This window comes from Labrus mixtus, chromosome 1 (genome assembly GCF_963584025.1).
Source record: "Labrus mixtus chromosome 1, fLabMix1.1, whole genome shotgun sequence".
In the NCBI taxonomy this organism is placed as follows: Eukaryota; Metazoa; Chordata; class Actinopteri; order Labriformes; family Labridae; genus Labrus; species Labrus mixtus.
Window position 1 is genome coordinate 14,294,099 of NC_083612.1, and position 12,885 is coordinate 14,306,983.

A 12,885-nucleotide genomic window follows, 5' to 3' on the forward strand; every position below is an offset into this window, starting at 1 on the left:
TCAAAGTGATCGCTCAGCATGGACCCTGACTCCATGCAATGGAAAGTTACTATTTGCGACTGGCTGTGGAAAATCTCCCATGCCTCCCCGGTAGGAGACCACAAGTCTCAGCACACAATTTGGGAGACTCACTAGTAGAGGAGTAAACAAAGTAGATCCTAATGGATGAATATGAGGGCTTTTGTTTGATCCACGGGATGCTCAAAGACTTTAGTCTGAGACATGAGAGCGGGCAGAGGGTGACAAAGGGTCAGACACACCTCTGCCATCTATACTAAGTGCATTAAATCACTTTAATATCGCTTTAAGGGCAATGTAACCGCATGCAACTTTGAGGTTTGATTCTTCTCCAAAACAAAAGCTCTAGACTTTCTATTACTTTCACATTTAAATACTGTTTGTTCTCTTTCAGCTCATAGGGTCAAAGAAGAGTTTGCAACATAAAGTATTCTGTGCGGTATTGCTGAGGAAACAAAATATTGCATCATTAGCTGCAAAACTAACACAGGTTGGGTCTGGGGATGTTTGCAGCAGCTAAACTGATAATAAGTGGTTGACATAGAAGTAAGTTCTCACTGATCTTAACCCAAACATGGATTGATTTTCAGTAACCGACAGGGAAACATTATTTATGAAAATATGTCTGCTGTTATCAGTGATGTTTCGTCTTATTTACAGTATTTGACCCTCAATGTGAAAAAGAATAACTAAAAACAAGACATAATGCATTATGGGGAACCGAGCACTGTCAGTGCTTTACTTGATAAAACTAAAGTGTCACTCACATGGAAGCGTCCTTCCATTTCATCAGAAGTGTAATATCTTTTCTACATTTCTACTGACAGTAAAACAGAGCAGGATGGTCATATTTGTAGTTTTAACTTCTAACTATCTTATCAAAGTTTTTCCTGGATACAGAGTTTCATATAGTTGTTGCACTTTCAGGATTTTTTGGCCACCTTCCCAAGCCGCCTGTCTTCTCCATTTCCAGTAAGTCACTCTGAGAGCAGATGGTACAATAAAGCCATGACAGCTGCAAACCAGAAAGTCATGACAGATAAGAGATAGAAAATCAAAGTGCAAGGTGAAATTTGCATGAAGAGAAGAAGACAATAATCCACACATAGTAGGCATGCTGTGGACTTCCAGGAATAGGTTTGGTATTTGATCTATGTTTACAGTATGTGGAAGCTAAAGACACATGCAAGCCTTTCAACAGGAGCAGAGTTATGTGCAAGTGGAGGTTTTATTACTCCACTTCTGACGAGCACTTTCACAGCTGTGGCTCCTCTGAGCTCGACTTGTCATTCGTTGGTTGTAAATCACTCTGCTTATTCTGACAGGTCTGCAGCATGACAACAGAAGGTGAGCTCATCCCTGTGGACTTACTCAGTGTAAAGCAGCGTCCTGTCTGACTGACGGATTTGACACTGTCTCTCGTTAATGAAAGCATCCAAGGGGTCACACATCCTCTACCAGACTGATGCTGCATGTGGCCTGGTCCATGTTGCTTTTCATGAATGTAAAGTTGAAACCACCAATCCCATAGCCTCAGCTTTGGCATTTCAAAAATGTAAAGGCATCTAAATATACCCTGTCTCCTGGTTTGATTTCTAAACCAAACTCACAGGGATGAGTGCAACAGAAGAAAGGGAGGACATAAAACAACAGAAGAGGGGAGGGACGAGAGTGCAGCAGAGAAGATGAGAATGTCTCAGAGTTCCATCCTGCACTCCTTTTCCTGGAACCAACCTGAAACTGGACTCGGTTTGGTGCCACGTGTTTTTATTTTCATCTGCAAAAGAGAATAATAAAAACAGGGCAGATAGAGCTGTTAGCCCTGTTTCCCTTTCTCAGGGGCAAGTCACATCAGCAAGCGTGGGTGGGATATTCTGATGCTCTGTGCTGCAGGGAAAGCTTACTCTGGCTGGACTGCGTGACTTGTTTGCAGTAAAGAAACAACAATAAACTTTTGCCAACTTTCCCTCTACTCGAGCAAGTTATCATGCGCTCCATAATTGTAAAAGGACTATAACTCGCAAAATCACAAAGGAATTTCAGCAACAGACACCACAGATATGTCTGAGTTCCAATTTGTAACATTTTTGAATGAGTGAGTGACAGATCATTTAAGGAGTAGTTCGGCATTATTAGAAACAGACCTATTTGCTGTAACTTCCCAGATTCTTGTTGTCACAGCAACTGAGTCAGGCCATAAATAGACTATCATGCAATCCCAGAAGAAAAACCATGCCATACAGTTTAGCTTTTGCAAAAAATTAAACAGGCATTATACATTAATTAAGTGAGGTTTAGATGTTCTGACCCAAAACCAGGCTGGCTGTTCCCCCTGCTTCTTCTCTTTAAACAATGCTAAGCTAGCTTCTTGCTGGCACTGGCTTTGTATGTACTGTACTTTACAGACGTTTAAATGGTAAACAGATTTGAGCTTGAATATCGCTTTTCTAGTCTTCTGACTACTCAAAGTCATTTTTACACCGCAGGTTACATTCAACCATTTACACTACATTCACACACTAACGGCAGAGGCTGCTATGTACAGTGACCATCAGTATTAACCTATCCCATTCATACACATTCACTCACAGATGACAGCTGTTTGTGTTCCTAAATAAAAATGTTCCTTTTAATTCTGGGGTTGTCATAATATCATGATGCTAAGTTAACATTGACAGGTTTTGCTGTAAAAAAAAAAAATTATGTTTGATTTTAGAATTACCAAGCCAGGCCTTGTTTACCTTTTCTCCCTGTCGTTGCACTTGACTGTCCTGAGCACTCTTTCAAAGCTTATCCATATAGAATTTGAGTTTTTACTGCACAGTATTTTTTTAAATCCCATATATTTACAATACACACAGAATCATCCAAATCCCTATCACGCTCAAACTCAAAGCCACATACCCCATTCAAGGCAAAACCACACAATATGCTTGCGTGTAAGGCAGCAGGTGTGCGTGTGGACTTGGCTTCAGTGGCTGTTTCAGCTCTTGGAAGTGGGATTTCATCTGTAATAACAGCCCCACTTGATGGAAGTTGTTGCATAAAATTGAGACACGCTTCTACATACCTTGTAAAAATGAAAACAGCGTAAAAAAAAAAAAATGAAAGAGAAAAACAAACCGGCTAGTCACGCATCTTGCACAAGTTGAGAAGTGAGAGCGGCTTCGATGACCTCAGGGTAAGTTGAACAAGGTTGGCAACTGTGCTGGTTCCTAGGGTGTTTAACAATATGTGCATGCAGAGGCACACATGATTAAGCAGGTGTGTATATTAGATCATACAAATATACGTACATACACAGTATACCAATTTCAATGTGTGTGGCTCTATGCATTTGAGCGCATGTATGAGTAATGATCTACAAGGGAGTTGGCAGCAGTTACAACAAGAGTCAGCACCCTTTTGTGAGCACTGAATTGGTGAGAGCCGTTTGTGTTGAGTATACAAGCCGGCAGCCTGCTGAGAGAGGTACATGAGCTTTTGCTGCCAGATGCCATGCTGGAGAAATGTCAAAGACTCTCATCTCATGTTTAAGGATAGTACAAACAACAACAACAAGAACAACAAATATGATTACGTTAACTTGATTAAGGTTGTAAGGTTTCGGGAGTGAAGAGTTTTTGGCAAGGAAAAATGTAAACAGCTTATAAAACCCAGTGTTTTCCTTGATGCCATGGGAATAATATCAATGTTCTATTTTTACCAAATGAATCATCAAATATTATCTGAAAGGTGAAGGGCTTCTGGGAAGTGTTTATAAGGCTTAATAACACACTGGGATCCCTAAATAAGGTAGATCAACATGGCAAGGTGAAACGTAATGACATTTTGTTTATCACACCATGCCAGTGATACTCTCAAATAAATAAAAGTCTTTCTTGCTAAATTAGTTATTTAGAGTTGAATTAAAATGGGAGTTTGGGGGGGGGGGGGGGTTCTTATTCCCCCTTAATATAATTTAGCACCTACCCACCACAGCTGGGAAACACACACTATATAGAGATTATCAATGTGTTGACAGATCAGTCAGGCTGTGTTGATAACAGTTTATTTCAAGTATGTGAGGAAGCCTAATGCCGTATAATCTGACGAGGTGGTGTGGGCGCTGTGTTGACAAATCGGGTTGTATTAGCACCTATGTGTCTCTTGTCTAAGACCCACAGCTTTTCTCAACTTGTTGTTGCCAACAGTAAGCTTCTCATTCATTGAGTCTTTGTAATGATGCAAAACTAGTGCAATTAATTAAATGTGGACAGAATGATGCAATCTGAGCACAAATGCAACAATTGGGCGTGCAGATCCTGCATTGTGTCTCTGCAGTGTGTGCACATACACTAACAGTTCACAGGCCCAGGAAGGATGCAGAGCAATTTAAATACTTTGGTTTCCATGGGAAACCAGCAGACAGCCGCAGCATGACTTTATGTAAGAGATGCAAGAACTCTGCCAGTGCACACATGAAAGAAAATATGGCTGAGGAAAGTTCACAGCCTATGACACATTTGTACACACACGCTTGCACAAGTTATATTACTCGGGACATTCTTAATGCTTAAAAGTAAAGTTATAACTTGTTCTCTGAAAACTTTCTTACCTCTAGTATTAGTGTTTGTGAATCATGTCTGGATATTGTAAATATTATGGCCAAACTGACCACATAGGATGACAGACAGTTTTTCAACCACACATAAATTCTTTGAAATAAACTTATGACACATAACTTGATGACACACAAGTTGATTGCGTGAATTTTCGGAATAGGATCGTCATTTCTTTAGAAATGAAATCTTCAAATGTGGAATGACCCCCAGAGTGAAGCAGAGAGGCCAGAGAAAGATGTGATGCTGCCAGCGGCCTCTCTTCATGGCAGCCAAGACTGTTGGGAGAACAGTCACGAAATCCATTTGACATGAACCTGATTCACAGCGCTGACCGGGATCTGACACGCACAACTGGAGTTCATGGGATGTTTGCAGCAGTGCATAAGAAAAAGTAAATTTATTCAAATACGTTTAATATACTTACAATTTTTAGGTACGTTTTCAAAATGATTCTATTTCATACTACAAACAATTCACATGTCAAATGAAAAATGATATGAATGAATTGTTATAGATTATAATGCCCAACAGTTTATTCATTAATTCAACTTTTACAGCTGCAAAATGCTGCTTACATGTTAATGGCTCAAGAGCGATTCTAAAAATATGTCATGTATGTATTTATAATCTGATTTCCTGAAAGGGGACATGTTTAGAAAAGAGTCTTGGGACTATTCTTGAAATCAGAGTTCTTTTTCACTACTGGATTAAATAAATAAAACTGAAGCCTTTCTTTTGTCCTTAAATTGGATTAAGTAGAAGTAGAGTAGTTCTCACCACCAATGTTTCAAATGAACCTGGTGAACTTGGGGTACATTTCATGTGTGTGTGTTGGTGGTGGTGGTTATGTGTGTTTGTGTGTGAGTGGAAATCTTGCTTGGTCACTGCTTGAGATCTCCTTTCTGTGTTTATGTCATCTGGTACCGTTAGACAAAAGACCCTTGAGTGGGTACATGGGCAGTCAAGTCACATAGTTAATATGTTTCAATTATACCAATTTTTATAAATATTTTTACATTATAATTCCATATAATATATCTTAAATATTTGAGAAGTACGGTTTCCACCCATAGAAACATAAACACAAATCAGTGTTTCACTACAAGAGCTGTAGTGGGTCGTTTTAACTATCCACATCATAGGCTATTCGCATTCTCCATTTGAAGGAAAATGCCTTTCAAAATGTATCAAAGCTCGCAAAATCCACCAGAAAAAAAAAACAAGAACACCCAAAAATATCATCAGCACAAAGTATATTAAAAGTTAAGAGATAAGAGATAACCCCCCCCCCCCACCCCCACCTGCCTTTTTTATAGCATGAAATATTATATATGTGGTGTCCCCCCACCAAATGGCAACTTCTTATTGCTTTACAAATTCTGTTCTGTACATGTACATGTAATGCTAACCAAAATATCTTCTTTTAACAGTCAATCACTCACTGTGAGTCTTTGCTGTAAAAAAAATAAAGTGTAATTGATGTCCTCGTCCGAAACCTACCCCACACAGATTTCAGGTAGGCCTATTAGGTATTAACAACAACTATATAGATCTATTCAGTGACTGGTTGCTTTTGTATGTCATATTTAGTCATCAGTATTAATTTTGTTACATAACACAATCAATTCAAAACTCCTCACAGGAGATTTAATGTGCACATTGAAGTTTATTTCGTTATGCATACTTTATAAAACATGTTAACTGACACATACGGTTCTCTATTTGTCTGCAGAATCTTGAAATTAACTGTTTCTCTCAAAGTAATGTAGGCCCAGTCAGATGAAATAGTACACCATTTCTTCCTTGAATGCAAAGAAGTAGGAGTATAAAGCACAATTTTCCACAATTTCCCAGTTTTGGATCAATAAAGTAATTCTATTCTAAAGCATTATCAAATGGAAATACTGAGATATTGCCATTGTAAAGGGTTCTTTAGTAGCCTACTTGAGTAAATATTAAGTGAGAAGCCTACTTTAGTTATTTTAACCATGGAGTCTTGGACTAAAATGTATTTTTATATATCGCAGTAAAATGCCTAAACATTATGCACCTACAGCAATTGAATGCTTCAACATGCAGAGGACTGCATCAAGTGAATGTTTTTCCCCCAGTGCAAAGCTCTTCATGTGTCTGCGGTGATCCAATAGCCCCATCTATGGACGGAAACGGGCTCTTGCTTCGTGCCACCCTGACACACCACCTCACTATCGCTGCAAAACACAGCACAGGCCGGGCTACTGTCTGTCTCTGACCAAGAGCAAGCAAGACCATCAATATGTCTGACATGGAAGACGATTTCATGTGCGACGATGAAGAAGATTACGACCTGGTATTTACAGCTGAAGTTACTTATCTTTCACTCACATTTTTACGGTTTTGTCCGCTAACAGTGAAGTGCCGACAGTACGGGCTAGCTACTGTTAGCTGTTTGGTTAGCTTGTTGGCTAATATCAAGCTGACAGTGGTTGGCTTACGATAGCTCATTGGCTAGTGTGGAATAGTTGTTTTTGTGTACTGTGTAGCTGGGCAATATCGAAAAACATTATCCACAATGTGCGACATGCCTTCAGCGTTCTTCGGGTTTGTATTTGTGGGCATGAAAAGCAAAGCAGCCGGCTAGTTAGCAAGCTATGGCGTTTGCTAACGTAAGGTTAGCTCAAGGCTCATGTATTAGGAGTCTGCTATCATTACCTATGTGTTAGCTAGCAAAGAGTTCCTGCTGTGTTTTCTTAGCAAATGTACCTGTGTTTTAAATAAAGTGTGACTTATTTATGTGTTTTTTGAATGAAGGAATACTCAGAAGACAGTAATTCAGAGCCAAACGTGGACCTGGAGAACCAGTACTACAACTCCAAAGCCTTGAAGGAGGATGATCCCAAAGCAGCACTTAGCAGTTTCCAGAAGGTGGAGTTGTACTCCATAACAAGTTTTCTGTTCTGTGTAGATTATCTCACTCATTTCAAAGTGCAACATTTACCAACATGTTTTCGGTTTCACATGTGTTCAGGTGTTGGAACTTGAAGGAGAGAAAGGAGAATGGGGATTTAAAGCACTGAAACAGATGATCAAAATCAATTTCAAGCTGGTATGCACAACAACACATCCTACCTTTTAATAATCTCCTTTACCACGAGACATGAATTTGACAGGTTTCTTTTTTCTGTGCAGACCAACTTTCCAGAGATGATGAACAGGTACAAGCAGCTCCTTACATACATCAGAAGTGCTGTAACCAGGAACTACTCAGAGAAGTCAATCAACTCCATACTCGACTATATCTCTACCTCCAAACAGGTATGGATAGAGGATGTGAAGCAGGTCTAATGTAAAGTAAAATTTCTAATCCTTCATGTTTTAAATCTGTCTTTTTGTATGCCTCTCTTGTGTTTCTAGATGGACTTGCTACAGGAGTTCTACGAAACCACGTTGGAGGCTTTGAAGGATGCGAAAAATGACAGACTTTGGTTTAAAACTAATACAAAGGTGAGTAAAGTTTTACACTGTTTTAGGCAGTCACCCATATTAATGTAATGGTATAACATGTGCTCATAATCGCTCTTTGTTTTTGTTCCTCTGTTGCAGTTGGGGAAGCTGTACTTGGAGAGGGAAGAGTACGGAAAACTGCAAAAGATTCTTAGGCAACTTCACCAGTCATGTCAGGTAGTTAAGTACATTTAAGTCTCTTTTTTTTTTCATCAGTAAAGAAATCATTATCTCCAAATACATTTTCAGTGGAAGCAGCTCTTTCACAAACACATTGGTACTTCTGTTTTAATGAAATAGTAAATTTGATGTGAGGTGTGTCTGTGTCTTGTAACCATCTAATAGGAGGTTGTTCCTTTTTTATGTCAACAAAAGACAGATGATGGAGAGGATGACCTGAAAAAAGGCACACAGCTGTTGGAGATCTATGCTCTTGAAATCCAGATGTACACAGCACAAAAAAACAACAAGAAACTGAAAGCCCTTTATGAGCAGTCCCTTCATATTAAATCTGCCATTCCTCACCCGCTCATTATGGGAGTTATCAGAGGTACGATTGTTTTTATATCTCCGTCATTGATTGACCTGTTCATTGTTAAGAAAAACTGGCACACCCTGTATTGTCCCTAATGCTTGCTGAATGACCTGTGCTTAATTGCTTCTGACCAGAGTGTGGTGGCAAGATGCATTTGAGAGAGGGTGAGTTTGAGAAAGCTCACACAGACTTCTTTGAGGCCTTTAAAAACTATGATGAGTCCGGAAGCCCAAGAAGGACGACATGCCTGAAGTACCTGGTGCTAGCTAACATGCTGATGAAGTCAGGAATAAACCCTTTTGACTCTCAAGAGGTATGAAATTAATCGTTTTTTTGCTATTATAAAAATGCATGTATACTGTTTGTAGAAATATGAAAAGCAAGAGATCAAGACACACTGGTGGTTGCTTTTAAATCCTTCATATAGCCCAGCCAGACTGTTTTTAATCTCAATGGTTTTCTAAAAGGATTTTGGGGGTTTTGTGCCATGCCAGTTGACATTTACTGAGGTTTTTGGTGCAAGGTATAACCCTACTTCTGTGTTCTTTTTTCAAAGGCCAAACCATACAAAAATGACCCAGAGATCCTAGCAATGACTAACTTAGTAAGGTAAGCATGCGTTCATGTTTTAATGAAATATCTTTTTCTTTATCAACTTAATAGGTGTATTTATGTTTTTATAAGCACACATTGTTTTCAAGTGTTAGCTGGCGCTTTAAACATTTTACAGTCACTCATTTACTAAGTAGCTGAAATGAAGAAGCTACATAAATACATGTAAGACGGACCAGATTTAATGCATTTGTAATGTGAAGAACATATCCGTTTGGTTAACATAAGAGTTTGTGGTTCAATTAAAATGTTCTGACAATAGACACTATGTATATGGTTTAACGGTTTATTTCTAATTTGTCTGATCACTTTATGGCTGACCAGTGCAATCTTTGTGTCTGTCAGAGCCAGCTCTTTAGTCAGCTCCTTTTAACATGCAAAGCGTCCATGACTCAAAACCAGTAGGTCATTGTGAGAAGAAGTCAACTTTTAAAAGTGAAGAAAGGAGGGATGTTATTGTAGTAGTTGTCACTATTCCATCACACATCATCACCTATTATACGGGATAATTAATTCTCCAGAATCCCAAGTATCTTATTTATGTGCTCCTCAAGTGAGTCAGAATTCCCTAAACAGGAACATTTGACTTTGTCTTTTCTTATCTAATAAAAGAATGTGATGAAATTGATATTGTTGATTGCAAAAACTATAAAGATAAACGGATGGATTCAGATTGCCCAACTGTACGGTCTATGGTCAGTATTTCAGCGTCAGTCGTTCCCTTCATCCAAATTTTATGTGTAAAGTAATATTGCATTTTTAGTGGGTATCTGGCAACATTTATCCAAGTGCAAATGATAAAAAAACAACTTAATGGCCTTCATATAAGTTTTACAAGTTTGCAGAGCAGTGCTCTGCAGTGCAGTGCTCTGCAAACTTCACATTTCATTGTGTTTGTAGAAAGTATGGTAGATTACTTTTGTCTTTCGCAAGACTTGAGTCATCTTTTTCTTCTTTGTTTGCTCTCTTTGTCCCTATGTTTTCACAAATACTATTCAATTTTCAAATTGCTTAGGATTTGTGCATATATTTAACAATTTGATTGCATAAACAAGAAACTAAGAAATCACGCCCAAAACTGCCATAAGAATAATGTTTACAAAGAGTCAAATATTTTGGATATAGACTGACATCTTTCAGGATGAGAGTTTGTGTTGGTCACTGTGACACAATGTGTTTCGTATAACAACACTCTCTGTTTTTCCTTCCAGCGCCTACCAGAACAATGACATCACTGAATTTGAGAAAATCTTGAAAACAAATCACAGTAACATAATGGACGACCCGTTCATTAGAGAGCACATAGAGGGTGAGTGGTGAACGTGACATGATTCCACATGCAGGAAAACTTTATCTTTTCTATTGGGAGTGTGGCTGATCATGTGATGTTGTCTTTCAGAGCTCCTGCGGAACATTAGAACTCAAGTACTTATCAAACTCATCAAACCGTACACGAGAATACACATCCCTTTCATTTCTAAGGTAAGTCCAAGTCCATCACAAATTATGTCCTTTTCGGGGGCTTTATCTAACTCCTCTTTGATCACACTCTCTTAATATATTATTTACCAATTTTATGACTTGTGCCAAGTAGATTATTTTTACATTTTGATTGTTCTGTATTGAAAACCAATCATTCATACAATTTTGAAATGGGGTTTTCAATCACAAGTTTAATCAGACAAAAGTTTAAAAGCAACAACTGATGCACCATGATTTGATCTTGCTTTGGATGGCTTTATCAAAATGCCTTTTTATGGCATGTTATACATGCCAAAGAAATACACATTATGCATTAGCATGACACATATGAGGAAATCCACACATTGAAGTGACACAAAACATGTTTAGAAAATATCATAATCATGCTAAAGGTGTTTTTGATTTATTATAATATTCTTTAAAAAAGAAGTTGAGGTCATGAAATTACAGTGTTATGAGAAGTGGTCGTAGTATTTTCTCATGTCACAGTCAGATGACAGCAATCACCTTGATTGTATCTGTTAATGTTTATGCAACCTCTGTACTTATTTATTTGCTCGTTAGTTTACATTCTTGCGTGATAGTTTTCGCCATAGGCCTTTAGCAGAACATCAATCACGATATTTGCATTGGCTCAGGTTGATGTTTGTGAATACTTAAAGTTATGAGTTCACACACTCCTCTACAGAAGCAACGAGGAGTCTTGACTGTTTCTGTTGTCTTTCAGGAGCTGAACATTGATGTGTGTGATGTGGAGAGTTTGCTGGTGCAGTGCATCTTGGACAAGTAAGTTCCTCCCTCACGTGTCTGCCGAGGAGTCCGAAAATAGATTTCTTCCTGTAAATAATTACAGTTCCTCATAGTTTGCGTCCTTTGGTTCTTGTTATTCATTGACAGTTTCCGTCATATCTTTTACCTTATTCATTTTCGTACTGTGATGATGACCTGTCATTTTACAGCCTTACAACCCAGCTGTGCTGGTTCTCTGATGTAAAACGCTTAGCAGCAGGTGAAAGCACCAGATCCCTCGAACATACTCAATAGTTATTGTTGCAGATTTGTCAAAGGGATATATTTTATGTAATGTCATTTATGTGGAGAAAAATTAGTATTTATATTTTTTATATTAACTTTTTTTTTTAAAGCCACAGGAGTTTCAGTGTTAGAATATTTTTAGATGAATTAGTATGCATGCTAAAGAAATAATGCATCTTGTTTTTGTCACCAGGTGCTGTGTTGACTACATAATTAAGAAAGTACAATTAGCATCTGGATCAGAAACTTAATAGAATAAGACTAGTACATTTTGACTGTCATTTCAAAGGTTAACTTTTATTGTATGACTACACTGTGTGGAGTTTATACTGGCTTTAAAACACTGAGACCTGATGAAAAAAAAAAAGTCAGTCCGGTTTCTCATATTTTTCAGAGTGTATAGCCTCTCTGCTCACTCTCATCTTCTTTGTCACAGCACAATCCATGGACGAATTGACCAAGTCAACCAGCTACTAGAACTGGATTACCAGAAGAGAGGAGGGGCTCGCTACACAGCTTTAGACAAATGGACAAATCAGCTGAACACTCTCAACCAAGCCATTGTTAGCAAGCTCACATGATGGCATGTAAAATCAAGAGACAAGGAAAATGGCATGTTTTAATACATCCATAAAGTATGCTACTGTGCTTCTTCAAGTATATCCTCTGAGACAAGATACACAGCACAGGTTTTGAGAATGCCACCAATTTCAAGAAGACACAAGGAACCCCGAGAACGTGTTCAAAGTGTGATGTTTTGTCGTGATGAGAGGAAATCACTGACACTTATTTTTTTCATGTTCCTGATTGGCAGATCCTTCCATGTGCAACACACAAATGCTTCAGTTGTTTAAAAAAAAAAGTCCAAATGTGTATGAAAACTTGTACACAGTATTTTAATGTATACTGTTGCCTGTTGGTAATAAACAGATTTCTCTCAGCACTATAAGGATTCAGCTGCCTTTGACTAGCTACAAAGTTTTAACTGTGAGACAGGCTACACGTCAAATAAAATGTTTTTAATTGTCATAAATGAGATATAAGGACATCTTTATTTCTCTTCAACTACATTGTCTATGCACCCGTGACGCACTGCATTTTCAAGACAAGCGAAGG

The 12,885-nt window shown here is 38.3% G+C and overlaps 1 protein-coding gene across 1 annotated transcript; it reads left to right on the forward strand.

Annotated features, from left to right (window-relative positions):
• The first annotated feature begins 6,792 nt into the window (after positions 1-6,792).
• cops2 (COP9 signalosome subunit 2) lies at positions 6,793-12,718 on the forward strand. The gene is made up of 13 exons (XM_061033815.1): positions 6,793-6,951; positions 7,413-7,526; positions 7,630-7,707; positions 7,791-7,916; positions 8,016-8,105; positions 8,205-8,282; positions 8,481-8,655; positions 8,775-8,953; positions 9,197-9,249; positions 10,464-10,561; positions 10,652-10,734; positions 11,462-11,520; positions 12,206-12,718. Exons 1-13 carry the CDS (start codon positions 6,898-6,900, stop codon positions 12,348-12,350), a joined length of 1,332 nt encoding a protein of 443 aa, XP_060889798.1. The 5' UTR covers positions 6,793-6,897; the 3' UTR covers positions 12,351-12,718.
• The last annotated feature ends 167 nt before the right edge of the window (positions 12,719-12,885 follow it).